The sequence below is a fragment of the Lonchura striata genome, chromosome Z, assembly GCF_050655825.1.
Source record: "Lonchura striata isolate lonStrDom1 chromosome Z, ASM5065582v1, whole genome shotgun sequence".
Taxonomy (NCBI): domain Eukaryota; kingdom Metazoa; phylum Chordata; class Aves; order Passeriformes; family Estrildidae; genus Lonchura; species Lonchura striata.
Window position 1 is genome coordinate 22,439,740 of NC_140740.1, and position 27,167 is coordinate 22,466,906.

The 27,167-nt window shown below is 55.0% G+C and overlaps 3 protein-coding genes across 3 annotated transcripts; all 3 read left to right on the plus strand.

Moving 5' to 3' along the window:
• The first annotated feature begins 673 nt into the window (after window positions 1-673).
• On the plus strand, window positions 674-8,499 carry LOC144248337 (serine/threonine-protein kinase PAK 3-like). The gene is made up of 16 exons (XM_085567989.1): window positions 674-719; window positions 1,100-1,213; window positions 2,093-2,281; window positions 2,715-2,766; window positions 3,196-3,233; window positions 3,672-3,685; window positions 3,777-3,794; window positions 4,785-4,926; window positions 5,270-5,333; window positions 5,961-6,009; window positions 6,175-6,287; window positions 6,477-6,594; window positions 7,341-7,440; window positions 7,725-7,921; window positions 8,018-8,155; window positions 8,398-8,499. The coding sequence occupies exons 1-16, from the start codon at window positions 674-676 to the stop codon at window positions 8,497-8,499; spliced, it is 1,494 nt and encodes a 497-aa protein (XP_085424115.1).
• A 926-nt stretch (window positions 8,500-9,425) lies between these two features.
• LOC144248336 (serine/threonine-protein kinase PAK 3-like) lies at window positions 9,426-17,738 on the plus strand. Its single transcript, XM_085567990.1, has 14 exons — window positions 9,426-9,573; window positions 10,340-10,453; window positions 11,333-11,521; window positions 11,955-12,006; window positions 12,912-13,034; window positions 14,113-14,165; window positions 14,509-14,572; window positions 15,201-15,249; window positions 15,414-15,526; window positions 15,716-15,833; window positions 16,580-16,679; window positions 16,964-17,160; window positions 17,257-17,394; window positions 17,637-17,738. Exons 1-14 carry the CDS (start codon window positions 9,426-9,428, stop codon window positions 17,736-17,738), a joined length of 1,560 nt encoding a protein of 519 aa, XP_085424116.1.
• Window positions 17,739-19,152: 1,414 nt separating this feature from the next.
• Window positions 19,153-26,977, plus strand: LOC144248335 (serine/threonine-protein kinase PAK 3-like). Its single transcript, XM_085567991.1, has 14 exons — window positions 19,153-19,198; window positions 19,579-19,692; window positions 20,572-20,760; window positions 21,194-21,204; window positions 22,151-22,273; window positions 23,263-23,404; window positions 23,748-23,811; window positions 24,440-24,488; window positions 24,653-24,765; window positions 24,955-25,072; window positions 25,819-25,918; window positions 26,203-26,399; window positions 26,496-26,633; window positions 26,876-26,977. Exons 1-14 carry the CDS (start codon window positions 19,153-19,155, stop codon window positions 26,975-26,977), a joined length of 1,506 nt encoding a protein of 501 aa, XP_085424117.1.
• Window positions 26,978-27,167: the final 190 nt, after the last annotated feature.

A 27,167-nucleotide genomic window follows, 5' to 3' on the forward strand; every position in this document is an offset into this window, starting at 1 on the left:
GCCATCCCCTGAGTTTTACGAGGAGCTCTGCTGTAGATAGGAAATGTAATGTTTTGAGGTTTTCTGAGCTTAGCTGTCTTTAGTTAGGACTAGAGACCATAGAAGGCTTCATTCATGAAGCATTGTTTAGAAAAGAGTAGAGTAGTGTTGATGTAGGGAAGCTCAGAATTATCCCTTAAGGAGAAATGAATGAATTGTCATCAGAAGAATTGAGCTATCCAAGAAGAATGTGGGATTGAGCAGATCTGGAGCAGGCATGTCCCACGAGTTGTCTGCCTGAACTGGCCACCTGGAGGAGGCCACCTGGAGGACAGATTGAGGAAGATGAAGATGGTGAAGTAACCAGGAGATGCTCTGTTCCAGCTCTTGCTTTCAGCATGACTGGCAATAAAACCTCTAAACCCCCCAGAGCCCTGGAGTGTTCCCTTGCGTGTCACGCTGTGCCTAAGCTGGTCAGTGCCTTCCAAGCTGTGCGCTGCGGACGGGCTCTCCCGTTCACGGCTTTGCGCTGCTTCCGAGCGGCCCAAGGCTCTCCCCCTTGCCAGAGTGGCCCTGGCCTGCCCCACACACCTTCCCCGACAGCTGCCCCACACCGCCCCACCTGCCTGGCTGAGATGTTCCCCACCGTGCCCTTGTGTCCCTCCGTGCCAGCTGCCCCTCACGCTGGGTCAGGATGAGGGACCTGGCCTGGCTGTCCCCCGTTTCCTGGCGGTCACTTGGTGCTGAGGAGTAAAGGAGGGTCGAAAGGGCACGTCTTCCTTACGCTTCCCTCTCTTGAACCTCTGGGGCACCAAAGCGCCCTGCTCAAGGGGGCCTGAGGGCCTACACTGGGCTTTCCATGCTACTGTGTCATTCCTCCTTCTCCAAAGCCCTACAATTTGCTGGTTGATGTGAGCGGACTTGGAAATGGGGAAAATGAGATGCTTTCCAATGGAGGCAATCCTTCTGGGTAACTACTGCAGTGTTTCAGCAAGAGAATTTGAAGATAGTGCTGGGCCTTGCATCAATTGCATTGATTTTGAAATGCCACCCTCAGCTTCTGAAGTGTGAGGAGCCCAGGGTAAAGCTCCTTGAAAGACTGGACTGTGCTGTCCACCAGCAGAGGACTTGCGGGTGCGGAGTCACCAGGAAAGCAAGTCTGGCATCCTTGTTCTACAGGTGAACCGAGTTGATTTCCAGAGGAGTTGCGTGCACTTTTCCGCCCTCTCACGCAGTAATTTCTTTCTGCTTTCAAGCTGGCTCCTGGGTCTAGCTGAAGATTTTAACAGAGAGGGGAATGACTACAACTCATTTTCATTGGCATGTGGCTGTGCAAGTGTCCGCCAGGAATCTTACAGGGAGCATGGAGCCTGGGCAAACATCTGTGAGACTGTGGCTTTGGCCTGTTCCAAAGGGCCCTTCCTTGGGCTCGACATCTGCAGGGCGTTGCAGAGCAGTGGGCTGCAGGCTGCTGCCAGAGCTCCAACACAACACAACTGTGGCAGCCCAGGAACCACTGCAGAGCTCCTGTGGTTGTTCTGAGGCTTTCAGTGGCCAGAGAAAGAGCAAGCAGGACAAGAGGAGCTTTGTGTCAAGAGCTAAGCCAGCATCTCCCTGCCACAAAAGGGAGGCCGTGCAGCAAACAGAGTGGGAGAAAAAATCAGCATGCACCGGTGTGCTCAAGAAGCATCTGCACGCTGCAATACTCCTGGAAATTTATTTTCTTTGCTTCTTTTTCCCCCTACATGTCATGGAAGAAGCTGGCTTTTCAGAACCAACTAAGATGCCAGGGAGAAGAAGCACACTTGCTTTCTGTTCTCGCGTGCAGGCTGGGCCGCCGTGTCTTCTGAGTTGCCCTGGGACGCCTTGAGCTCTGGCTTATGGACTGGAAGGACATGTTCTGCTGCTTCACGACTGAGCAGAACTTCCCAGGCTTTTCTTTTGCGTCATCTGTACAGAAGGTTCGGTTGCTGGGCACAACAAACCCAGAGCAGCTGCTATTGTGAGGTCAAGGGAGCGGTGCCACGTCACAGTGCTGCGTCACAGCACAGCGATGTCCCGGTGAGCCCGAGGCCTGGTTGTCCAGAGCAGCTTTTCCGCTCGCTCCCTGCAGGAGGATCCTTGCGACCAAGGAGTTCTCAGCAGACGGCCTGCACCCCGAGAGGAGTCTTGCTTTACCCCTTGGGTGGCATTCAGTGTGCGAAGCAGCAGAGCACGGCCAAAATGTTCGGGCAGGTCTGTGCCGCGGTTTGCACCATCTTTACCGTTGCTTATTCTGGATATTACCTGACCCACCTGACTCGTAAGTAAAGGTTTATCCTGGGGCTGGCGTCCCCTGGCTTTTGCTTCGCTCTGCTCTATATGCCGCGGTAGTGACCGAGTTGATCAGGGAACAAAACTGCCGTTAGGATGCCACCAGTTTGGTAAATCTCCTGCCAGCAGCATCAGCTAAGAAGGGGGTATCTGTACTGGGTGGTAGGTGCAGAGCGTTTGCAATGTAATTTGCAGCCTGCAGCGCTTGCCTTCCCTCCCCGGGACAGCGCGTGGCAGTGGAGTGTGTCATTTCCTCAGCTTGCTGCTTCAACCAAGACAACCTGGAAATTGTAGACTCTGAGGGGAGATGCTCAGAAGTACTTCTCAAAACCCTGTGGCTCTCTCCAGGAGTGAAGGAAAGCCCCTTTTGCTCCAAATGCTGCCATTTAGAGGCCTTGGCTGTGTTCCTTGACCCTTTCTAGGCTGCGCCAAGGTAGCCATTCTCCTGGCGATGCAGCACAAACTCCAGTCCAGGTAGGGTTTGCTGCTGAAGGCAGGAGCTGTTCTGGGGCCGCTGCAGCGGAGAGCTGCCACAGCAAAGGGGCCCTTTGTGGAAGCTTTGCTGTTGTATTGTCTTCCAGCAATTGATGGGAATGGCTTGTGCATGCAATTAAAAAAACGATCTATAAAATACTGGGAAGAGAAGAGGAAAAACTGCTTGAGCTGTTGCATTTCCTTGGCCGTGTTTCTGTTTCTTTCCTGGCAAAAGAGGCCCAAACGTAGACAGCGCCTACTCTAGTGTCCTTGTTTGTTCTCTCGCTTGCTGTGGGAAAGGGCTCTTGCTCCTGGAGGCATGTTGGGAAAGGGAAATGCTCTCCGTTGGGAATGACTTGTGCTGTGGGAGCCCCCAGCAAAAGGCACTTTTCTAAGGGCCTCTGGTTCCTTTTCCCTTGCTCCCTGCAGGTCACCTCACACGTGGATGGAGAAAAGCCTGTGCTTTGGTGAGTGGCAAAGGAACCCCTGACGTTGCTGGCGTGTTAGAACTGTGCAGCAAGCTGTGAGCTTGGCCTGTTGCAGTAGAGTGTAGAGTGCCAGCGTGGGAGGCTGAAGGAAAGGCCAGCTGCCTGGTGGCAGCAGTAGTAGCAAAGGGAGCACTGGCTCCTTCCTTATTTTCCCATCAAGAGCCTTTCAAGAGGTGAAAAGCAAATGTGACAGCTCCAAGGTGTCTTGCTGCTTCTAGCCAGCATGGAAGATCAAATGCACAGCAAGAGGCAGTAGCACCTCATTCAGCCATCTTCCTAGGGCTTTCATGACTCAGAATGCCACTTGTATCCAAGTCTATGATTTGCCCTTATTCTGGGTGCTTTCCCAGCGCAGTAGAAAGCAGCTGCTGCAAGGGTTGGCTGTTCCCAGTCTCTCTCACTTCTGTCTGTCTGCAGGGCTCAGCCGCAGGGTCAGCGCCTCGTCTGGCTGGCACTGTTACAGAGGGAGAGGCTGAAGAGGAGCAAAACAGCAGCAAGCTTCCAGCTGCTGTCCCTCCACAGGCTGAACTTGCAGAGCCAGTAAGTGGCATCTGAGCCTGGCACTGCCTTGGGTGCAGGGCCAAGCTTCAAGCCAGGCCTTCAAGCCCGGCCCTTGTTGCTTGCGGCTGAAGATGCTGGGGGCTGTGTGCCTGCCATGACCTAGTGCTGCTTCAGCCAAGCCAGGGAGCCCTGGCCAGTGGGTCCTGAACTTTGACACTTGAGCATCACTTTGCTGGGATGCTGAGAGGGCTCGAGAATGCCTCTTGGCATCAGACAAGAGGCAGCATTCAATGATTCCCAGCGTAGAAATGAGCGCCTTGTGCCCCCTGGCGATGCGGGCCGCCTGTGGCCAGCGGACAGAGCGGTCCAAAGACTCAGCTGACAGCCTTGCAGGATATTTGGGAAACACTGGCCCCTGGAAGGGACAAGCCACACTCCATGGACTACTTAGGTTCAGGCATGATGTAGACTGCGCTTCACTTGCACATGGTCAGAGCAGGATTTGGTGAGGAGAATCCTAGAGGGCTCTGCATTGTAAAGGGCGGGTGGGGCTCAGCAGGGCTGGAATGCAGCCCCGAAGGGCCTCCCCCCTAATGCCTGAAATACAGAGGGGAAATCGGTGAAAGGGATCAGAGAAGGGACACGCTCTGGGCTTCTGCTCAGACAGTTGCATGCCAGCTCCAGGGTGATTTCATTGCCCAGGAAAACACAGGAGGAGGAAGAACCGCAACAAGGCTCTGGAGCCCTGCTCTGATCTCTGTGCGGATCTTTGCAAGCCCATCAATGGCTAGTTCCACTCGTCGTGCAGAAAGGCCAGCACGATGGAGCATGGAAGTGGCCATGAGGAGCTGTATCGAAGTAGCCTTAGTGGTTTTCCCATTGCCTTTGGGAAGGGGACGTCCAAAAGCCCCCAGCTGAGGAGGCCTGGCGGTGGCCGACAGCATCTTCCGAAGGCCTTGCTTTTGCCGTGTGCTCTCCGGGGCGTCTGTGCCAGCCGCCCTTCTGACGGGCAATCCTTTCTGGTCCCAGCTCAAGACAGGCTCTGCCATTCAACGTGCCGCTGGACCGGCATCGCCTGCAGCGGCCAGCTGTCCCCCAGCTGCCGGCACTTCATCCAGCAGCCCAGCCCAGCAGCCCGAGATGAGAGAGGAGCAGGGCCTGAAGACACTGAGTACGTCTGCCGTGTTTCTTGTCTGCCAGAGCAGTGCGTTGTCTGCCTGTCTCGGTGCAGGCTGCGCCAGAAGTTCCTCCTCGGTCTCAGAGGCGCTGAGGCCTCTCTGCAGAAGCTGTTGTTGTGCTTTGAGGCAGCGAGGGAGCGCTCGGGGTGTTCCTGCTGCCTCTGGGGGCACCTGGGCCTGGCTTGGCTCTGCCTGGGCTGCCTTTTGTGGCACGTCGCGAGTGACTGGCCCCTGGGAGCTCTCAAGCTCCTGACAGTGGGCATGCATTTTGGATTGTGTGGGCAGCAAGGCCTCCGGTTGAAAGTGAGCTCCTGGCACTGCTTTTGTCTCTCTCAGGGAGCATTGTGAGTCTGGGCGAGCCAATGAAGAAATACAGGGCATTTGAAGAACTTGGACGAGGGTAAGTGTGACGTCTGCTCCATAGAACAAACCATGGGCCGGGTCTTCAGCTTGTGCAATATCCAGCGTGAACTGAGGCCAGTTCCAAACGCGGTCAGCCTCGGGCTTTGCCTCCTGTCACCTCTCAGGACGGCTCAGTCAGAGCAGTCAGGAAGCATCAGCAAAGACAACTTGATGCAAGCGACGCCTTGCTGCAGCAGTGAGGAGCAGGACCTGGAAGATCTCCTGGCCCTGTGTCTGTATGGCCTCCAAGGGCACCTTGCCACTCAAGAGCTGTCTGAGGACAGTTCTTGAAGGCAGTGTTTTCCAAGTTAGTCTTCTCCAGATGTAAGCCCACTTGCACACTTGTGCGCAAAGCCACACAGAGATCGAGCCCCCCTTGCACTGGAATGGAACCAAGTGGGCGTGTGCCTTGGAGATTTGCACGGGTCCTTGGTCTCCATGAGGGAGCTCCGTGTTCCCTGTCCGGCATGGCAGAGGGCTGGTGGGCTGCCGTGCTGCCGGCTGAAGAGACGCTGCAGCCAGGCATTTTCTAAGGAGTCCAGGCAGCCTAGGGAGATCTCCTGCCTAGGCTTGCTTTCACTGCCAGGGCTATAAAGGGCTTTTTCTGCTGCCCTTTTCTTTCTAGGGGCTTTGGAGCTGTTTATAAAGCCCTCGACACCAGCACAGGACAACAGGTAAAGTGTCCATACCCGCGGCAGTTTCTCTCTAAGCTCTGCTGTCTGGCAACAGGGCAGTTTGGCACAGCTCGCTGTGTCATGGCACGAGCGCTCGCTCCGTGTTCCTTGAGGTCTCGTGCAGGGAGCGACTTCTCAAGTTAATGGTGGCCAATGTCTTTGTAGGTGGCCATCAAGATAATGTCTCTTCAGGAGAAGATGTCTGAGGAGCTGGCTGTCAATGAAATCTTGGTGATGAGGGACAGCAGGAATCCCAATATTGTCAGCTACTTAGACAGGTTGGGGTATTCTCACGTCTATGTAGCTTTAGACATCTGCATGTGCACGGGAGGAGTTTGCAGCTGGCTTTCAGTAATCTCTTCTGGCATGTGTAGCTTGGAGAGCAGTTGCAAAAGCCTGGGTCAGGCCCTCGGGTGCCTGAGCCGTGCCCATTCCTCTCTCTCCATGCCGTGGTTTCCTTCTTTCAGCTACCTGGTGGATGCGGAGCTCTGGCTGGTGATGGAGTTCATGGACGGCGGCACGTTGTTCGATGTGCTCAGGGCAGTGTACCTGGAGGAAGGACAGATAGGCGCCGTCTGTCGGGAGGTGAGGCGTCCCGCTTGTGCTTCCCCTGGCCTGCCCAGGATGGTTCTTGTCAGCTGGTGGTTAAGGAGAGCAGAGATTTCTTGGCCCCGGCTTTCTTTTGGCGCTGCTCTCACGACACAGAGCAGAAGAAAGAGCATTAATCTGAAGGGAACTGCCTGCTGGAGTCCCCGCACGCCTTAGGCTCTGTTCTTGCACTCTTCCATGCTGTCCGTCCTCTGGCGCTCGTGCACACTCACTTGTTTCATTTCCTGGCTTGCTCCTCTCAGCTTTGCCTCTGAATGTTTGTCTGGAGCCTGTCCGTCTGTCCGACATTCCTTGACATTCTAAGCCCGCATGTGGGTGGCAGAATTTCAAGCCGAGGGCAAAGGAGATGTCCTCAGCTTCAAAGCACGGCATTGCAGCCCAGATGGCGAGGGATTCTGAAACAGGTCTAATGTGCTGCTTCCTCCTCTGCTGCCACAGGGCTTGCAATGAAATTGTTGCCATGCTGCTTGCCAGCCAAAGGTCACGTGCTTGGTACCAATGGCAGGATGGACTCGTGCAAGCTCAGATGCCTTCGCTTTGAAATATCCAAAGCACTTCTAAGAGCGTTGAAGCAGCAAGCTCTTGCTCTTGACAGCGCCGTGCTAGTGCTCCCTCCTTCACAATTCCCTGAGAAAGCTGTCAACCTCTTGGAGCCCTTTTCTTTCTTCTGGGATTAAATCAGATGCTGAATGTTAACTTTCCTTCCCTCCTTTCTCTCTCAGTGCCTGCAAGGACTGCATTTCCTTCATTCCCGCCAAGTCATCCACAGGGACATCAAAAGCGGCAACGTTCTCGTGGGCATGGACGGATCTGTCAAGCTGGGTGAGTATCGCCCCTGCTCAGGGGCAGCCTTCCCCGCATGTGCTGTGGGGCTGCTTTTTGGTGACTGCCACTTCCCCAGAAGCGCTGCTCAGCCAGCGCGTGAATCGTGAGGGTGTTTCTGAAATGGCCAATGCCCTATTTCCCTGGCTCCAGCCACGGGGAAGGCGAGCTCAGCTGCCTTTTCAGCTAGACTGGGCATGGCCTTGGCAGGCTTGGAGTGGGCCATCCTTTAGGCCGGTTTGCCAGCGGTGGCTGGCTTTGACAGGCTTTGTTTTTCTCCTCAGCTGACTTTGGCCTCTGCGCTCAGCTCAGCCCTGAGCACAGCAAGCGCAGCTCCAGAGTGGGCACTCCCAGCTGGATGGCCCCGGAAGTGGTGAGAGGAGAAGCCTACAGCCCCAAAGTGGACATCTGGTCCCTGGGGATCATGGGGCTGGAAATGGTGGAAGGGGAAGCTCCTTACGAGAGGATGGCCCGTGTCAGGGTAAGGTGCAGCTTAGAAAAGGGGCTCTGTGTGGAGAGAGCTGTTGTGGCTAGGAAAGGAGCAGCTAGAGTGTCCTCTTCCATCCATGTGTTGTAGGTTTTTGAACTGATAGAAACGAACGGGCCCCCGAAACTGCAGAACCCCAGGCACCACTCGGCTCTCCTGCGCGACTTTCTGCGCTGCTGCCTGCAGGCAGACGAGGACAGGCGCTGGTCTGCCCAGGAACTCCTGCAGGTGAGAAAAAGCAAAGGGGCAAAAAGCCCTGCCAGCTGAGGACACCTGCATCCAGGGATCAAGAGGAGTGTGGGCTGCGTGGGTGAGGCAGCTTCCAGGAGAGGAAGGCCCACGGGGAATGTGCTGCCCTCGGTCCTCTTGGTGTGTCTTTTGGGCAGCCAAGGAGTCCTGCTTGGGCCCGTGAGGATGTGCTCGTGGAAAGTAACGGGGGTTCCCTTCTTTTTGGTTTTTCTTCTGGGCAGCATCCGTTTGTGACCTCAGGCGAGCCAGCCTCCAGCCTGGCTGCTCTGGTCACCTCAGCCAAGCAAGTGCTGGAAGACTGGAGAGGAGACGCTTGCGCCTGAGGAGGCCCTTGTGCCGTGCCAGCTCCGAGCAGGGGCAAGGGGATGTGTTGTGTTTGGGCAGAGATTCAGCCATCCCCTGACTTTTTAATAAGGGGCTGTGCTGTAGATAGGAAATGTAATGGTTCCGGAATTTTCTTAGTTTAGCTAGGTTCAACTTAAACCGTTGTTGGGGTTTTTTTTTCATGAAAAGATTAACTTTTAAAACTTAAGGAAATTCAGGCAGAGAATTCAAAGGACTGTAGAATCTAGATAGCTTAGATAGTAGAGGATAGTTTAGCTTAGAATATAGTCTTGTTAATTTAGGTAAGTTCTGAGCTCTCTTTTAAGTAGAAAAGAATGAATTGTCACAATCAGAATTAAGCTGTGAGAGGAAAAGCTGTGATGCAGCAGAAGTGCACTGTGCAGGCGCTACAAGCTGTCAGCCTGATCAGGCCAGCTGCCGGGCAGAATGATAAAGATGCCGAAGTAGTGAGGGGACACTTTGTTTCAGCCAGAGTGGCAATAAAACTCTGACATAGGCCGAGCGTTGGAAGACTCCCTTCCTTGCCATGCTCTAGCTAAGCTGGACAGTCCGTTGCAGAGGCCCAGAGATCACGCTGAGGTAAGCAGCTTTGCTTACCGCAAGTGGGGAAAGCAAGTGCAGGAAAACTGGCGTGCAGACGCCTGCGCCTGAGGAGGCCCTCGTGCCCTTCCAGCTCAGGGGAGGGAAACGGGGATGGATCGTGCATAGGCAGAGCTTCAGCCATCCCCTGAGTTTTACGAGGAGCTCTGCTGTAGATAGGAAATGTAATGTTTTGAGGTTTTCTGAGCTTAGCTGTCTTTAGTTAGGACTAGAGACCATAGAAGGCTTCATTCATGAAGCATTGTTTAGAAAAGAGTAGAGTAGTGTTGATGTAGGGAAGCTCAGAATTATCCCTTAAGGAGAAATGAATGAATTGTCATCAGAAGAATTGAGCTATCCAAGAAGAATGTGGGATTCAGCAGATCTGGAGCAGGCATGTCCCACGAGTTGTCTGCCTGAACTGGCCACCTGGAGGAGGCCACCTGGAGGACAGATTGAGGAAGATGAAGATGGTGAAGTAACCAGGAGATGCTCTGTTCCAGCTCTTGCTTTCAGCATGACTGGCAATAAAACCTCTAAACCCCCCAGAGCCCTGGAGTGTTCCCTTGCGTGTCACGCTGTGCCTAAGCTGGTCAGTGCCTTCCAAGCTGTGCGCTGCGGACGGGCTCTCCCGTTCACGGCTTTGCGCTGCTTCCGAGCGGCCCAAGGCTCTCCCCCTTGCCAGAGTGGCCCTGGCCTGCCCCACACACCTTCCCCGACAGCTGCCCCACACCGCCCCACCTGCCTGGCTGAGATGTTCCCCACCGTGCCCTTGTGTCCCTCCGTGCCAGCTGCCCCTCACGCTGGGTCAGGATGAGGGACCTGGCCTGGCTGTCCCCCGTTTCCTGGCGGTCACTTGGTGCTGAGGAGTAAAGGAGGGTCGAAAGGGCACGTCTTCCTTACGCTTCCCTCTCTTGAACCTCTGGGGCACCAAAGCGCCCTGCTCAAGGGGGCCTGAGGGCCTACACTGGGCTTTCCATGCTACCGTGTCATTCCTCCTTCTCCAAAGCCCTACAATTTGCTGGTTGATGTGAGCGGACTTGGAAATGGGGAAAATGAGATGCTTTCCAATGGAGGCAATCCTTCTGGGTAACTACTGCAGTGTTTCAGCAAGAGAATTTGAAGATAGTGCTGGGCCTTGCATCAATTGCATTGATTTTGAAATGCCACCCTCAGCTTCTGAAGTGTGAGGAGCCCAGGGTAAAGCTCCTTGAAAGACTGGACTGTGCTGTCCACCAGCAGAGGACTTGCGGGTGCGGAGTCACCAGGAAAGCAAGTCTGGCATCCTTGTTCTACAGGTGAACCGAGTTGATTTCCAGAGGAGTTGCGTGCACTTTTCCGCCCTCTCACGCAGTAATTTCTTTCTGCTTTCAAGCTGGCTCCTGGGTCTAGCTGAAGATTTTAACAGAGAGGGGAATGACTACAACTCATTTTCATTGGCATGTGGCTGTGCAAGTGTCCGCCAGGAATCTTACAGGGAGCATGGAGCCTGGGCAAACATCTGTGAGACTGCGGCTTTGGCCTGTTCCAAAGGGCCCTTCCTTGGGCTCGACATCTGCAGGGCGTTGCAGAGCAGTGGGCTGCAGGCTGCTGCCAGAGCTCCAACACAACACAACTGTGGCAGCCCAGGAACCACTGCAGAGCTCCTGTGGTTGTTCTGAGGCTTTCAGTGGCCAGAGAAAGAGCAAGCAGGACAAGAGGAGCTTTGTGTCAAGAGCTAAGCCAGCATCTCCCTGCCACAAAAGGGAGGCCGTGCAGCAAACAGAGTGGGAGAAAAAATCAGCATGCACCGGTGTGCTCAAGAAGCATCTGCACGCTGCAATACTCCTGGAAATTTATTTTCTTTGCTTCTTTTTCCCCCTACATGTCATGGAAGAAGCTGGCTTTTCAGAACCAACTAAGATGCCAGGGAGAAGAAGCACACTTGCTTTCTGTTCTCGCGTGCAGGCTGGGCCGCCGTGTCTTCTGAGTTGCCCTGGGACGCCTTGAGCTCTGGCTTATGGACTGGAAGGACATGTTCTGCTGCTTCACGACTGAGCAGAACTTCCCAGGCTTTTCTTTTGCGTCATCTGTACAGAAGGTTTGGTTGCTGGGCACAACAAACCCAGAGCAGCTGCTATTGTGAGGTCAAGGGAGCGGTGCCACGTCACAGTGCCGCGTCACAGCACAGCGATATCCCCGTGAGCCCGAGGCCTGGTTGTCCAGAGCAGCTTTTCCGCTCGCTCCCTGCAGGAGGATCCTTGCGACCAAGGAGTTCTCAGCAGACGGCCTGCACCCCGAGAGGAGTCTTGCTTTACCCCTTGGGTGGCATTCAGTGTGCGAAGCAGCAGAGCACGGCCAAAATGTTCGGGCAGGTCTGTGCCGCGGTTTGCACCATCTTTACCGTTGCTTATTCTGGATATTACCTGACCCACCTGACTCGTAAGTAAAGGTTTATCCTGGGGCTGGCGTCCCCTGGCTTTTGCTTCGCTCTGCTCTATATGCCGCGGTAGTGACCGAGTTGATCAGGGAACAAAACTGCCATTAGGATGCCACCAGTTTGGTAAATCTCCTGCCAGCAGCATCAGCTAAGAAGGGGGTATCTGTACTGGGTGGTAGGTGCAGAGCGTTTGCAATGTAATTTGCAGCCTGCAGCGCTTGCCTTCCCTCCCCGGGACAGCGCGTGGCAGTGGAGTGTGTCATTTCCTCAGCTTGCTGCTTCAACCAAGACAACCTGGAAATTGTAGACTCTGAGGGGAGATGCTCAGAAGTACTTCTCAAAACCCTGTGGCTCTCTCCAGGAGTGAAGGAAAGCCCCTTTTGCTCCAAATGCTGCCATTTAGAGGCCTTGGCTGTGTTCCTTGACCCTTTCTAGGCTGCGCCAAGGTAGCCATTCTCCTGGCGATGCAGCACAAACTCCAGTCCAGGTAGGGTTTGCTGCTGAAGGCAGGAGCTGTTCTGGGGCCGCTGCAGCGGAGAGCTGCCACAGCAAAGGGGCCCTTTGTGGAAGCTTTGCTGTTGTATTGTCTTCCAGCAATTGATGGGAATGGCTTGTGCATGCAATTAAAAAAACGATCTATAAAATACTGGGAAGAGAAGAGGAAAAACTGCTTGAGCTGTTGCATTTCCTTGGCCGTGTTTCTGTTTCTTTCCTGGCAAAAGAGGCCCAAACGTAGACAGCGCCTACTCTAGTGTCCTTGTTTGTTCTCTCGCTTGCTGTGGGAAAGGGCTCTTGCTCCTGGAGGCATGTTGGGAAAGGGAAATGCTCTCCGTTGGGAATGACTTGTGCTGTGGGAGCCCCCAGCAAAAGGCACTTTTCTAAGGGCCTCTGGTTCCTTTTCCCTTGCTCCCTGCAGGTCACCTCACACGTGGATGGAGAAAAGCCTGTGCTTTGGTGAGTGGCAAAGGAACCCCTGACGTTGCTGGCGTGTTAGAACTGTGCAGCAAGCTGTGAGCTTGGCCTGTTGCAGTAGAGTGTAGAGTGCCAGTGTGGGAGGCTGAAGGAAAGGCCAGCTGCCTGGTGGCAGCAGCAGTAGCAAAGGGAGCGCTGGCTCCTTCCTTATTTTCCCATCAAGAGCCTTTCAAGAGGTGAAAAGCAAATGTGACAGCTCCAAGGTGTCTTGCTGCTTCTAGCCAGCATGGAAGATCAAATGCACAGCAAGAGGCAGTAGCACCTCATGCAGCCATCTTCCTAGGGCTTTCATGACTCAGAATGCCACTTGTATCCAAGTCTATGATTTGCCCTTATTCTGGGTGCTTTCCCAGCGCAGTAGAAAGCAGCTGCTGCAAGGGTTGGCTGTTCCCAGTCTCTCTCACTTCTGTCTGTCTGCAGGGCTCAGCCGCAGGGTCAGCGCCTCGTCTGGCTGGCACTGTTACAGAGGGAGAGGCTGAAGAGGAGCAAAACAGCATCAAGCTTCCAGCTGCTGTCCCTCCACAGGCTGAACTTGCAGAGCCAGTAAGTGGCATCTGAGCCTGGCACTGCCTTGGGTGCAGGGCCAAGCTTCAAGCCAGGCCTTCAAGCCCAGCCCTTGTTGCTTGCGGCTGAAGATGCTGGGGGCTGTGTGCCTGCCATGACCTAGTGCTGCTTCAGCCAAGCCAGGGAGCCCTGGCCAATGGGTCCTGAACTTTGACACTTGAGCATCACTTTGCTGGGATGCTGAGAGGGCTCGAGAATGCCTCTTGGCATCAGACAAGAGGCAGCATTCAATGATTCCCAGCGTAGAAATGAGCCCCTTGTGCCCCCTGGCGATGCGGGCCGCCTGTGGCCAGCGGACAGAGAGGTCCAAAGACTCAGCTGACAGCCTTGCAGGATATTTGGGAAACACTGGCCCCTGGAAGGGACAAGCCACACTCCATGGACTACTTAGGTTCAGGCATGATGTAGACTGCGCTTCACTTGCACATGGTCAGAGCAGGGTTTGGTGAGGAGAATCCTAGAGGGCTCTGCATTGTAAAGGGCGGGTGGGGCTCAGCAGGGCTGGAATGCAGCCCCGAAGGGCCGCCCCCTAATGCCTGTAATACAGAGGGGAAATCGGTGAAAGGGATCAGAGAAGGGACACGCTCTGGGCTTCTGCTCAGACAGTTGCATGCCAGCTCCAGGGTGATTTCATTGCCCAGGAAAACACAGGAGGAGGAAGAACCGCAACAAGGCTCTGGAGCCCTGCTCTGATCTCTGTGCGGATCTTTGCAAGCCCATCAATGGCTAGTTCCACTCGTCGTGCAGAAAGGCCAGCACGATGGAGCATGGAAGTGGCCATGAGGAGCTGTATCGAAGTAGCCTTAGTGGTTTTCCCATTGCCTTTGGGAAGGGGACGTCCGAAAGCCCCCAGCTGAGGAGGCCTGGCGGTGGCCGACAGCATCTTCCGAAGGCCTTGCTTTTGCCGTGTGCTCTCCGGGGCATCTGTGCCAGCCGCCCTTCTGACGGGCAATCCTTTCTGGTCCCAGCTCAAGACAGGCTCTGCCATTCAACGTGCCGCTGGACCGGCATCGCCTGCAGCGGCCAGCTGTCCCCCAGCTGCCGGCACTTCATCCAGCAGCCCAGCCCAGCAGCCCGAGATGAGAGAGGAGCAGGGCCTGAAGACACTGAGTACGTCTGCCGTGTTTCTTGTCTGCCAGAGCAGTGCGTTGTCTGCCTGTCTCGGTGCAGGCTGCGCCAGAAGTTCCTCCTCGGTCTCAGAGGCGCTGAAGCCTCTCTGCAGAAGCTGTTGTTGTGCTTTGAGGCAGCGAGGGAGCGCTCGGGGTGTTCCTGCTGCCTCTGGGGGCACCTGGGCCTGGCTTGGCTCTGCCTGGGCTGCCTTTTGTGGCACGTCGCGAGTGACTGGCCCCTGGGAGCTCTCAAGCTCCTGACAGTGGGCATGCATTTTGGATTGTGTGGGCAGCAAGGCCTCCGGTTGAAAGTGAGCTCCTGGCACTGCTTTTGTCTCTCTCAGGGAGCATTGTGAGTTTGGGCGAGCCAATGAAGAAATACAGGGCATTTGAAGAACTTGGACGAGGGTAAGTGTGACGCCTGCTCCATAGAACAAACCGTGGGCCGGGTCTTCAGCTTGTGCAATATCCAGCGTGAAGTCAGGCCAGTTCCAAACGCGGTCAGCCTCGGGCTTTGCCTCCTGTCACCTCTCAGGACGGCTCAGTCAGAGCAGTCAGGAAGCATCAGCAAAGACAACTTGATGCAAGCGACGCCTTGCTTGCAGCAGTGAGGAGCAGGACCTGGAAGATCTCCTGGCCCTGTGTCTGTATGGCCTCCAAGGGCACCTTGCCACTCAAGAGCTGTCTGAGGACAGTTCTTGAAGGCAGTGTTTTCCAAGTTAGTCTTCTCCAGATGTAAGCCCACTTGCACACTTGTGCGCAAAGCCACACAGAGATCGAGCCCCCCTTGCACTGGAATGGAACCAAGTGGGCGTGTGCCTTGGAGATTTGCACGGGTCCTTGGTCTCCATGAGGGAGCTCCGTGTTCCCTGTCCGGCATGGCAGAGGGCTGGTGGGCTGCCGTGCTGCCGGCTGAAGAGACGCTGCAGGCAGGCGTTTTCTAAGGAGTCCAGGCAGCCTAGGGAGATCTCCTGCCTAGGCTTGCTTTCACTGCCAGGGCTATAAAGGGCTTTTTCTGCTGCCCTTTTCTTTCTAGGGGCTTTGGAGCTGTTTATAAAGCCCTCGACACCAGCACAGGACAACAGGTAAAGTGTCAATACCCGCGGCAGTTTCTCCCTAAGCTCTGCTGTCTGGCAACAGGGCAGTTTGGCACAGCTCGCTGTGTCATGGCACGAGCGCTCGCTCCGTGTTCCTTGAGTCTCGTGCAGGGAGCGACTTCTCAAGTTAATGGTGGCCAATGTCTTTGTAGGTGGCCATCAAGATAATGTCTCTTCAGGAGAAGATGTCTGAGGAGCTGGCTGTCAATGAAATCTTGGTGATGAGGGACAGCAGGAATCCCAATATTGTCAGCTACTTAGACAGGTTGGGGTATTCTCACGTCTATGTAGCTTTAGACATCTGCATGTGCACGGGAGGAGTTTGCAGCTGGCTTTCAGTAATCTCTTCTGGCATGTGTAGCTTGGAGAGCAGTTGCAAAAGCCTGGGTCAGGCCCTCGGGTGCCTGAGCCGTGCCCATTCCTCTCTCTCCATGCCGTGGTTTCCTTCTTTCAGCTACCTGGTGGATGCGGAGCTCTGGCTGGTGATGGAGTTCATGGACGGCGGCACGTTGTTCGATGTGCTCAGGGCAGTGTACCTGGAGGAAGGACAGATAGGCGCCGTCTGTCGGGAGGTGAGGCGTCCCGCTTGTGCTTCCCCTGGCCTGCCCAGGATGGTTCTTGTCAGCTGGTGGTTAAGGAGAGCAGAGATTTCTTGGCCCCGGCTTTCTTTTGGCGCTGCTCTCACGACACAGAGCAGAAGAAAGAGCATTAATCTGAAGGGAACTGCCTGCTGGAGTCCCCGCACGCCTTAGGCTCTGTTCTTGCACTCTTCCATGCTGTCCGTCCTCTGGCGCTCGTGCACACTCACTTGTTTCATTTCCTGGCTTGCTCCTCTCAGCTTTGCCTCTGAATGTTTGTCTGGAGCCTGTCCGTCTGTCCGACATTCCTTGACATTCTAAGCCCGCATGCGGGTGGCAGAATTTCAAGCCGAGGGCAAAGGAGATGTCCTCAGCTTCAAAGCACGGCATTGCAGCCCAGATGGCGAGGGATTCTGAAACAGGTCTAATGTGCTGCTTCCTCCTCTGCTGCCACAGGGCTTGCAATGAAATCGTTGCCATGCTGCTTGCCAGCCAAAGGTCACGTGCTTGGTACCAATGGCAGGATGGACTCGTGCAAGCTCAGATGCCTTCGCTTTGAAATATCCAAAGCACTTCTAAGAGCGTTGAAGCAGCAAGCTCTTGCTCTTGACAGCGCCGTGCTAGTGCTCCCTCCTTCACAATTCCCTGAGAAAGCTGTCAACCTCTTGGAGCCCTTTTCTTTCTTCTGGGATTAAATCAGATGCTGAATGTTAACTTTCCTTCCCTCCTTTCTCTCTCAGTGCCTGCAAGGACTGCATTTCCTTCATTCCCGCCAAGTCATCCACAGGGACATCAAAAGCGGCAACGTTCTCGTGGGCATGGACGGATCTGTCAAGCTGGGTGAGTATCGCCCCTGCTCAGGGGCAGCCTTCCCCGCGTGTGCTGTGGGGCTGCTTTTTGGTGACTGCCACTTCCCCAGAAGCGCTGCTCAGCCAGCGCGTGAATCGTGAGGGTGTTTCTGAAATGGCCAATGCCCTATTTCCCTGGCTCCAGCCACGGGGAAGGCGAGCTCAGCTGCCTTTTCAGCTAGACTGGGCATGGCCTTGGCAGGCTTGGAGTGGGCCATCCTTTAGGCCGGTTTGCCAGCGGTGGCTGGCTTTGACAGGCTTTGTTTTTCTCCTCAGCTGACTTTGGCCTCTGCGCTCAGCTCAGCCCTGAGCACAGCAAGCGCAGCTCCAGAGTGGGCACTCCCAGCTGGATGGCCCCGGAAGTGGTGAGAGGAGAAGCCTACGGCCCCAAAGTGGACATCTGGTCCCTGGGGATCATGGGGCTGGAAATGGTGGAAGGGGAAGCTCCTTACGAGAGGATGGCCCGTGTCAGGGTAAGGTGCAGCTTAGAAAAGGGGCTCTGTGTGGAGAGAGCTGTTGTGGCTAGGAAAGGAGCAGCTAGAGTGTCCTCTTCCATCCATGTGTTGTAGGTTTTTGAACTGATAGAAACGAACGGGCCCCCGAAACTGCAGAACCCCAGGCACCACTCGGCTCTCCTGCGCGACTTTCTGCGCTGCTGCCTGCAGGCAGACGAGGACAGGCGCTGGTCTGCCCAGGAACTCCTGCAGGTGAGAAAAAGCAAAGGGGCAAAAAGCCCTGCCAGCTGAGGACACCTGCATCCAGGGATCAAGAGGAGTGTGGGCTGCGTGGGTGAGGCAGCTTCCAGGAGAGGAAGGCCCACGGGGAATGTGCTGCCCTCGGTCCTCTTGGTGTGTCTTTTGGGCAGCCAAGGAGTCCTGCTTGGGCCCGTGAGGATGTGCTCGTGGAAAGTAACGGGGGTTCCCTTCTTTTTGGTTTTTCTTCTGGGCAGCATCCGTTTGTGACCTCAGGCGAGCCAGCCTCCAGCCTGGCTGCTCTGGTCACCTCAGCCAAGCAAGTGCTGGAAGACTGGAGAGGAGACGCTTGCGCCTGAGGAGGCCCTTGTGCCGTGCCAGCTCCGAGCAGGGGCAAGGGGATGTGTTGTGTTTGGGCAGAGATTCAGCCATCCCCTGACTTTTTAATAAGGGGCTGTGCTGTAGATAGGAAATGTAATGGTTCCGGAATTTTCTTAGTTTAGCTAGGTTCAACTTAAACCGTTGTTGGGGTTTTTTTTTCATGAAAAGATTAACTTTTAAAACTTAAGGAAATTCAGGCAGAGAATTCAAAGGACTGTAGAATCTAGATAGCTTAGATAGTAGAGGATAGTTTAGCTTAGAATATAGTCTTGTTAATTTAGGTAAGTTCTGAGCTCTCTTTTAAGTAGAAAAGAATGAATTGTCACAATCAGAATTAAGCTGTGAGAGGAAAAGCTGTGATGCAGCAGAAGTGCACTGTGCAGGCGCTACAAGCTGTCAGCCTGATCAGGCCAGCTGCCGGGCAGAATGATAAAGATGCCGAAGTAGTGAGGGGACACTTTGTTTCAGCCAGAGTGGCAATAAAACTCTGACATAGGCCGAGCGTTGGAAGACTCCCTTCCTTGCCATGCTCTAGCTAAGCTGGACAGTCCCTTGCAGAGGCCCAGAGATCACGCTGAGGTAAGCAGCTTTGCTTACCGCAAGTGGGGAAAGCAAGTGCAGGAAAACTGGCGTGCAGACGCCTGCGCCTGAGGAGGCCCTCGTGCCCTTCCAGCTCAGGGGAGGGAAACGGGGATGGATCGTGCATAGGCAGAGCTTCAGCCATCCCCTGAGTTTTACGAGGAGCTCTGCTGTAGATAGGAAATGTAATGTTTTGAGGTTTTCTGAGCTTAGCTGTCTTTAGTTAGGACTAGAGACCATAGAAGGCTTCATTCATGAAGCATTGTTTAGAAAAGAGTAGAGTAGTGTTGATGTAGGGAAGCTCAGAATTATCCCTTAAGGAGAAATGAATGAATTGTCATCAGAAGAATTGAGCTATCCAAGAAGAATGTGGGATTGAGCAGATCTGGAGCAGGCATGTCCCACGAGTTGTCTGCCTGAACTGGCCACCTGGAGGAGGCCACCTGGAGGACAGATTGAGGAAGATGAAGATGGTGAAGTAACCAGGAGATGCTCTGTTCCAGCTCTTGCTTTCAGCATGACTGGCAATAAAACCTCTAAACCCCCCAGAGCCCTGGAGTGTTCCCTTGCGTGTCACGCTGTGCCTAAGCTGGTCAGTGCCTTCCAAGCTGTGCGCTGCGGACGGGCTCTCCCGTTCACGGCTTTGCGCTGCTTCCGAGCGGCCCAAGGCTCTCCCCCTTGCCAGAGTGGCCCTGGCCTGCCCCACACACCTTCCCCGACAGCTGCCCCACACCGCCCCACCTGCCTGGCTGAGATGTTCCCCACCGTGCCCTTGTGTCCCTCCGTGCCAGCTGCCCCTCACGCTGGGTCAGGATGAGGGACCTGGCCTGGCTGTCCCCCGTTTCCTGGCGGTCACTTGGTGCTGAGGAGTAAAGGAGGGTCGAAAGGGCACGTCTTCCTTACGCTTCCCTCTCTTGAACCTCTGGGGCACCAAAGCGCCCTGCTCAAGGGGGCCTGAGGGCCTACACTGGGCTTTCCATGCTACCGTGTCATTCCTCCTTCTCCAAAGCCCTACAATTTGCTGGTTGATGTGAGCGGACTTGGAAATGGGGAAAATGAGATGCTTTCCAATGGAGGCAATCCTTCTGGGTAACTACTGCAGTGTTTCAGCAAGAGAATTTGAAGATAGTGCTGGGCCTTGCATCAATTGCATTGATTTTGAAATGCCACCCTCAGCTTCTGAAGTGTGAGGAGCCCAGGGTAAAGCTCCTTGAAAGACTGGACTGTGCTGTCCACCAGCAGAGGACTTGCGGGTGCGGAGTCACCAGGAAAGCAAGTCTGGCATCCTTGTTCTACAGGTGAACCGAGTTGATTTCCAGAGGAGTTGCGTGCACTTTTCCGCCCTCTCACGCAGTAATTTCTTTCTGCTTTCAAGCTGGCTCCTGGGTCTAGCTGAAGATTTTAACAGAGAGGGGAATGACTACAACTCATTTTCATTGGCATGTGGCTGTGCAAGTGTCCGCCAGGAATCTTACAGGGAGCATGGAGCCTGGGCAAACATCTGTGAGACTGCGGCTTTGGCCTGTTCCAAAGGGCCCTTCCTTGGGCTCGACATCTGCAGGGCGTTGCAGAGCAGTGGGCTGCAGGCTGCTGCCAGAGCTCCAACACAACACAACTGTGGCAGCCCAGGAACCACTGCAGAGCTCCTGTGGTTGTTCTGAGGCTTTCAGTGGCCAGAGAAAGAGCAAGCAGGACAAGAGGAGCTTTGTGTCAAGAGCTAAGCCAGCATCTCCCTGCCACAAAAGGGAGGCCGTGCAGCAAACAGAGTGGGAGAAAAAATCAGCATGCACCGGTGTGCTCAAGAAGCATCTGCACGCTGCAATACTCCTGGAAATTTATTTTCTTTGCTTCTTTTTCCCCCTACATGTCATGGAAGAAGCTGGCTTTTCAGAACCAACTAAGATGCCAGGGAGAAGAAGCACACTTGCTTTCTGTTCTCGCGTGCAGGCTGGGCCGCCGTGTCTTCTGAGTTGCCCTGGGACGCCTTGAGCTCTGGCTTATGGACTGGAAGGACATGTTCTGCTGCTTCACGACTGAGCAGAACTTCCCAGGCTTTTCTTTTGCGTCATCTGTACAGAAGGTTTGGTTGCTGGGCACAACAAACCCAGAGCAGCTGCTATTGTGAGGTCAAGGGAGCGGTGCCACGTCACAGTGCCGCGTCACAGCACAGCGATGTCCCCGTGAGCCCGAGGCCTGGTTGTCCAGAGCAGCTTTTCCGCTCGCTCCCTGCAGGAGGATCCTTGCGACCAAGGAGTTCTCAGCAGACGGCCTGCACCCCGAGAGGAGTCTTGCTTTACCCCTTGGGTGGCATTCAGTGTGCGAAGCAGCAGAGCACGGCCAAAATGTTTGGGCAGGTCTGTGCCGCGGTTTGCACCATCTTTACCGTTGCTTATTCTGGATATTACCTGACCCACCTGACTCGTAAGTAAAGGTTTATCCTGGGGCTGGCGTCCCCTGGCTTTTGCTTCGCTCTGCTCTATATGCCGCGGTAGTGACCGAGTTGATCAGGGAACAAAACTGCCGTTAGGATGCCACCAGTTTGGTAAATCTCCTGCCAGCAGCATCAGCTAAGAAGGGGGTATCTGTACTGGGTGGTAGGTGCAGAGCGTTTGCAATGTAATTTGCAGCCTGCAGCGCTTGCCTTCCCTCCCCGGGACAGCGCGTGGCAGTGGAGTGTGTCATTTCCTCAGCTTGCTGCTTCAACCAAGACAACCTGGAAATTGTAGACTCTGAGGGGAGATGCTCAGAAGTACTTCTCAAAACCCTGTGGCTCTCTCCAGGAGTGAAGGAAAGCCCCTTTTGCTCCAAATGCTGCCATTTAGAGGCCTTGGCTGTGTTCCTTGACCCTTTCTAGGCTGCGCCAAGGTAGCCATTCTCCTGGCGATGCAGCACAAACTCCAGTCCAGGTAGGGTTTGCTGCTGAAGGCAGGAGCTGTTCTGGGGCCGCTGCAGCGGAGAGCTGCCACAGCAAAGGGGCCCTTTGTGGAAGCTTTGCTGTTGTATTGTCTTCCAGCAATTGATGGGAATGGCTTGTGCATGCAATTAAAAAAACGATCTATAAAATACTGGGAAGAGAAGAGGAAAAACTGCTTGAGCTGTTGCATTTCCTTGGCCGTGTTTCTGTTTCTTTCCTGGCAAAAGAGGCCCAAACGTAGACAGCGCCTACTCTAGTGTCCTTGTTTGTTCTCTCGCTTGCTGTGGGAAAGGGCTCTTGCTCCTGGAGGCATGTTGGGAAAGGGAAATGCTCTCCGTTGGGAATGACTTGTGCTGTGGGAGCCCCCAGCAAAAGGCACTTTTCTAAGGGCCTCTGGTTCCTTTTCCCTTGCTCCCTGCAGGTCACCTCACACGTGGATGGAGAAAAGCCTGTGCTTTGGTGAGTGGCAAAGGAACCCCTGACGTTGCTGGCGTGTTAGAACTGTGCAGCAAGCTGTGAGCTTGGCCTGTTGCAGTAGAGTGTAGAGTGCCAGTGTGGGAGGCTGAAGGAAAGGCCAGCTGCCTGGTGGCAGCAGCAGTAGCAAAGGGAGCGCTGGCTCCTTCCTTATTTTCCCATCAAGAGCCTTTCAAGAGGTGAAAAGCAAATGTGACAGCTCCAAGGTGTCTTGCTGCTTCTAGCCAGCATGGAAGATCAAATGCACAGCAAGAGGCAGTAGCACCTCATGCAGCCATCTTCCTAGGGCTTTCATGACTCAGAATGCCACTTGTATCCAAGTCTATGATTTGCCCTTATTCTGGGTGCTTTCCCAGCGCAGTAGAAAGCAGCTGCTGCAAGGGTTGGCTGTTCCCAGTCTCTCTCACTTCTGTCTGTCTGCAGGGCTCAGCCGCAGGGTCAGCGCCTCGTCTGGCTGGCACTGTTACAGAGGGAGAGGCTGAAGAGGAGCAAAACAGCATCAAGCTTCCAGCTGCTGTCCCTCCACAGGCTGAACTTGCAGAGCCAGTAAGTGGCATCTGAGCCTGGCACTGCCTTGGGTGCAGGGCCAAGCTTCAAGCCAGGCCTTCAAGCCCAGCCCTTGTTGCTTGCGGCTGAAGATGCTGGGGGCTGTGTGCCTGCCATGACCTAGTGCTGCTTCAGCCAAGCCAGGGAGCCCTGGCCAATGGGTCCTGAACTTTGACACTTGAGCATCACTTTGCTGGGATGCTGAGAGGGCTCGAGAATGCCTCTTGGCATCAGACAAGAGGCAGCATTCAATGATTCCCAGCGTAGAAATGAGCCCCTTGTGCCCCCTGGCGATGCGGGCCGCCTGTGGCCAGCGGACAGAGAGGTCCAAAGACTCAGCTGACAGCCTTGCAGGATATTTGGGAAACACTGGCCCCTGGAAGGGACAAGCCACACTCCATGGACTACTTAGGTTCAGGCATGATGTAGACTGCGCTTCACTTGCACATGGTCAGAGCAGGGTTTGGTGAGGAGAATCCTAGAGGGCTCTGCATTGTAAAGGGCGGGTGGGGCTCAGCAGGGCTGGAATGCAGCCCCGAAGGGCTGCCCCCTAATGCCTGTAATACAGAGGGGAAATCGGTGAAAGGGATCAGAGAAGGGACACGCTCTGGGCTTCTGCTCAGACAGTTGCATGCCAGCTCCAGGGTGATTTCATTGCCCAGGAAAACACAGGAGGAGGAAGAACCGCAACAAGGCTCTGGAGCCCTGCTCTGATCTCTCTGCGGATCTTTGCAAGCCCATCAATGGCTAGTTCCACTTGTCGTGCAGAAAGGCCAGCACGATGGAGCATGGAAGTGGCCATGAGGGGCTGTATCGAAGTAGCCTTAGTGGTTTTCCCATTGCCTTTGGGAAGGGGACGTCCGAAAGCCCCCAGCTGAGGAGGCCTGGCGGTGGCCGACAGCATCTTCCGAAGGCCTTGCTTTTGCCGTGTGCTCTCCGGGGCATCTGTGCCAGCCGCCCTTCTGACGGGCAATCCTTTCTGGTCCCAGCTCAAGACAGGCTCTGCCATTCAACGTGCCGCTGGACCGGCATCGCCTTCAGCGGCCAGCTGTCCCCCAGCTGCCGGCACTTCATCCAGCAGCCCAGCCCAGCAGCCCGAGATGAGAGAGGAGCAGGGCCTGAAGACACTGAGTACGTCTGCCGTGTTTCTTGTCTGCCAGAGCAGTGCGTTGTCTGCCTGTCTCGGTGCAGGCTGCGCCAGAAGTTCCTCCTCGGTCTCAGAGGCGCTGAAGCCTCTCTGCAGAAGCTGTTGTTGTGCTTTGAGGCAGCGAGGGAGCGCTCGGGGTGTTCCTGCTGCCTCTGGGGGCACCTGGGCCTGGCTTGGCTCTGCCTGGGCTGCCTTTTGTGGCACGTCGCGAGTGACTGGCCCCTGGGAGCTCTCAAGCTCCTGACAGTGGGCATGCATTTTGGATTGTGTGGGCAGCAAGGCCTCCGGTTGAAAGTGAGCTCCTGGCACTGCTTTTGTCTCTCTCAGGGAGCATTGTGAGTTTGGGCGAGCCAATGAAGAAATACAGGGCATTTGAAGAACTTGGACGAGGGTAAGTGTGACGCCTGCTCCATAGAACAAACCGTGGGCCGGGTCTTCAGCTTGTGCAATATCCAGCGTGAAGTCAGGCCAGTTCCAAACGCGGTCAGCCTCGGGCTTTGCCTCCTGTCACCTCTCAGGACGGCTCAGTCAGAGCAGTCAGGAAGCATCAGCAAAGACAACTTGATGCAAGCGACGCCTTGCTTGCAGCAGTGAGGAGCAGGACCTGGAAGATCTCCTGGCCCTGTGTCTGTATGGCCTCCAAGGGCACCTTGCCACTCAAGAGCTGTCTGAGGACAGTTCTTGAAGGCAGTGTTTTCCAAGTTAGTCTTCTCCAGATGTAAGCCCACTTGCACACTTGTGCGCAAAGCCACACAGAGATCGAGCCCCCCTTGCACTGGAATGGAACCAAGTGGGCGTGTGCCTTGGAGATTTGCACGGGTCCTTGGTCTCCATGAGGGAGCTCCGTGTTCCCTGTCCGGCATGGCAGAGGGCTGGTGGGCTGCCGTGCTGCCGGCTGAAGAGACGCTGCAGGCAGGCGTTTTCTAAGGAGTCCAGGCAGCCTAGGGAGATCTCCTGCCTAGGCTTGCTTTCACTGCCAGGGCTATAAAGGGCTTTTTCTGCTGCCCTTTTCTTTCTAGGGGCTTTGGAGCTGTTTATAAAGCCCTCGACACCAGCACAGGACAACAGGTAAAGTGTCAATACCCGCGGCAGTTTCTCCCTAAGCTCTGCTGTCTGGCAACAGGGCAGTTTGGCACAGCTCGCTGTGTCATGGCACGAGCGCTCGCTCCGTGTTCCTTGAGTCTCGTGCAGGGAGCGACTTCTCAAGTTAATGGTGGCCAATGTCTTTGTAGGTGGCCATCAAGATAATGTCTCTTCAGGAGAAGATGTCTGAGGAGCTGGCTGTCAATGAAATCTTGGTGATGAGGGACAGCAGGAATCCCAATATTGTCAGCTACTTAGACAGGTTGGGGTATTCTCACGTCTATGTAGCTTTAGACATCTGCATGTGCACGGGAGGAGTTTGCAGCTGGCTTTCAGTAATCTCTTCTGGCATGTGTAGCTTGGAGAGCAGTTGCAAAAGCCTGGGTCAGGCCCTCGGGTGCCTGAGCCGTGCCCATTCCTCTCTCTCCATGCCGTGGTTTCCTTCTTTCAGCTACCTGGTGGATGCGGAGCTCTGGCTGGTGATGGAGTTCATGGACGGCGGCACGTTGTTCGATGTGCTCAGGGCAGTGTACCTGGAGGAAGGACAGATAGGCGCCGTCTGTCGGGAGGTGAGGCGTCCCGCTTGTGCTTCCCCTGGCCTGCCCAGGATGGTTCTTGTCAGCTGGTGGTTAAGGAGAGCAGAGATTTCTTGGCCCCGGCTTTCTTTTGGCGCTGCTCTCACGACACAGAGCAGAAGAAAGAGCATTAATCTGAAGGGAACTGCCTGCTGGAGTCCCCGCACGCCTTAGGCTCTGTTCTTGCACTCTTCCATGCTGTCCGTCCTCTGGCGCTCGTGCACACTCACTTGTTTCATTTCCTGGCTTGCTCCTCTCAGCTTTGCCTCTGAATGTTTGTCTGGAGCCTGTCCGTCTGTCCGACATTCCTTGACATTCTAAGCCCGCATGCGGGTGGCAGAATTTCAAGCCGAGGGCAAAGGAGATGTCCTCAGCTTCAAAGCACGGCATTGCAGCCCAGATGGCGAGGGATTCTGAAACAGGTCTAATGTGCTGCTTCCTCCTCTGCTGCCACAGGGCTTGCAATGAAATTGTTGCCATGCTGCTTGCCAGCCAAAGGTCACGTGCTTGGTACCAATGGCAGGATGGACTCGTGCAAGCTCAGATGCCTTCGCTTTGAAATATCCAAAGCACTTCTAAGAGCGTTGAAGCAGCAAGCTCTTGCTCTTGACAGCGCCGTGCTAGTGCTCCCTCCTTCACAATTCCCTGAGAAAGCTGTCAACCTCTTGGAGCCCTTTTCTTTCTTCTGGGATTAAATCAGATGCTGAATGTTAACTTTCCTTCCCTCCTTTCTCTCTCAGTGCCTGCAAGGACTGCATTTCCTTCATTCCCGCCAAGTCATCCACAGGGACATCAAAAGCGGCAACGTTCTCGTGGGCATGGACGGATCTGTCAAGCTGGGTGAGTATCGCCCCTGCTCAGGGGCAGCCTTCCCCGCGTGTGCTGTGGGGCTGCTTTTTGGTGACTGCCACTTCCCCAGAAGCGCTGCTCAGCCAGCGCGTGAATCGTGAGGGTGTTTCTGAAATGGCCAATGCCCTATTTCCCTGGCTCCAGCCACGGGGAAGGCGAGCTCAGCTGCCTTTTCAGCTAGACTGGGCATGGCCTTGGCAGGCTTGGAGTGGGCCATCCTTTAGGCCGGTTTGCCAGCGGTGGCTGGCTTTGACAGGCTTTGTTTTTCTCCTCAGCTGACTTTGGCCTCTGCGCTCAGCTCAGCCCTGAGCACAGCAAGCGCAGCTCCAGAGTGGGCACTCCCAGCTGGATGGCCCCGGAAGTGGTGAGAGGAGAAGCCTACGGCCCCAAAGTGGACATCTGGTCCCTGGGGATCATGGGGCTGGAAATGGTGGAAGGGGAAGCTCCTTACGAGAGGATGGCCCGTGTCAGGGTAAGGTGCAGCTTAGAAAAGGGGCTCTGTGTGGAGAGAGCTGTTGTGGCTAGGAAAGGAGCAGCTAGAGTGTCCTCTTCCATCCATGTGTTGTAGGTTTTTGAACTGATAGAAACGAACGGGCCCCCGAAACTGCAGAACCCCAGGCACCACTCGGCTCTCCTGCGCGACTTTCTGCGCTGCTGCCTGCAGGCAGACGAGGACAGGCGCTGGTCTGCCCAGGAACTCCTGCAGGTGAGAAAAAGCAAAGGGGCAAAAAGCCCTGCCAGCTGAGGACACCTGCATCCAGGGATCAAGAGGAGTGTGGGCTGCGTGGGTGAGGCAGCTTCCAGGAGAGGAAGGCCCACGGGGAATGTGCTGCCCTCGGTCCTCTTGGTGTGTCTTTTGGGCAGCCAAGGAGTCCTGCTTGGGCCCGTGAGGATGTGCTCGTGGAAAGTAACGGGGGTTCCCTTCTTTTTGGTTTTTCTTCTGGGCAGCATCCGTTTGTGACCTCAGGCGAGCCAGCCTCCAGCCTGGCTGCTCTGGTCACCTCAGCCAAGCAAGTGCTGGAAGACTGGAGAGGAGACGCTTGCGCCTGAGGAGGCCCTTGTGCCGTGCCAGCTCCGAGCAGGGGCAAGGGGATGTGTTGTGTTTGGGCAGAGATTCAGCCATCCCCTGACTTTTTAATAAGGGGCTGTGCTGTAGATAGGAAATGTAATGGTTCCGGAATTTTCTTAGTTTAGCTAGGTTCAACTTAAACCGTTGTTGGGGTTTTTTTTTCATGAAAAG

Bases quoted from the DNA above. Each gene is read 5' to 3' on its own strand.
- LOC144248337 (XM_085567989.1), top strand. From the start codon at position 674: ATGAGGGACCTGGCCTGGCTGTCCCCCGTTTCCTGGCGGTCACTTG. The intron at 2,767-3,195 runs GTAGGGTTTGCT...TGCTCCCTGCAG, and splicing joins CAGCACAAACTCCAGTCCAG to GTCACCTCACACGTGGATGG. The intron at 8,156-8,397 runs GTGAGAAAAAGC...TCTTCTGGGCAG, and splicing joins CTGCCCAGGAACTCCTGCAG to CATCCGTTTGTGACCTCAGG.
- LOC144248336 (XM_085567990.1), top strand. From the start codon at position 9,426: ATGAATGAATTGTCATCAGAAGAATTGAGCTATCCAAGAAGAATGTGG. The intron at 15,527-15,715 runs GTTGGGGTATTC...TCCTTCTTTCAG, and splicing joins ATTGTCAGCTACTTAGACAG to CTACCTGGTGGATGCGGAGC. The intron at 16,680-16,963 runs GTGAGTATCGCC...TTTTCTCCTCAG, and splicing joins GGACGGATCTGTCAAGCTGG to CTGACTTTGGCCTCTGCGCT.
- LOC144248335 (XM_085567991.1), top strand. From the start codon at position 19,153: ATGAGGGACCTGGCCTGGCTGTCCCCCGTTTCCTGGCGGTCACTTG. The intron at 24,489-24,652 runs GTAAAGTGTCAA...ATGTCTTTGTAG, and splicing joins ACACCAGCACAGGACAACAG to GTGGCCATCAAGATAATGTC. The intron at 24,766-24,954 runs GTTGGGGTATTC...TCCTTCTTTCAG, and splicing joins ATTGTCAGCTACTTAGACAG to CTACCTGGTGGATGCGGAGC.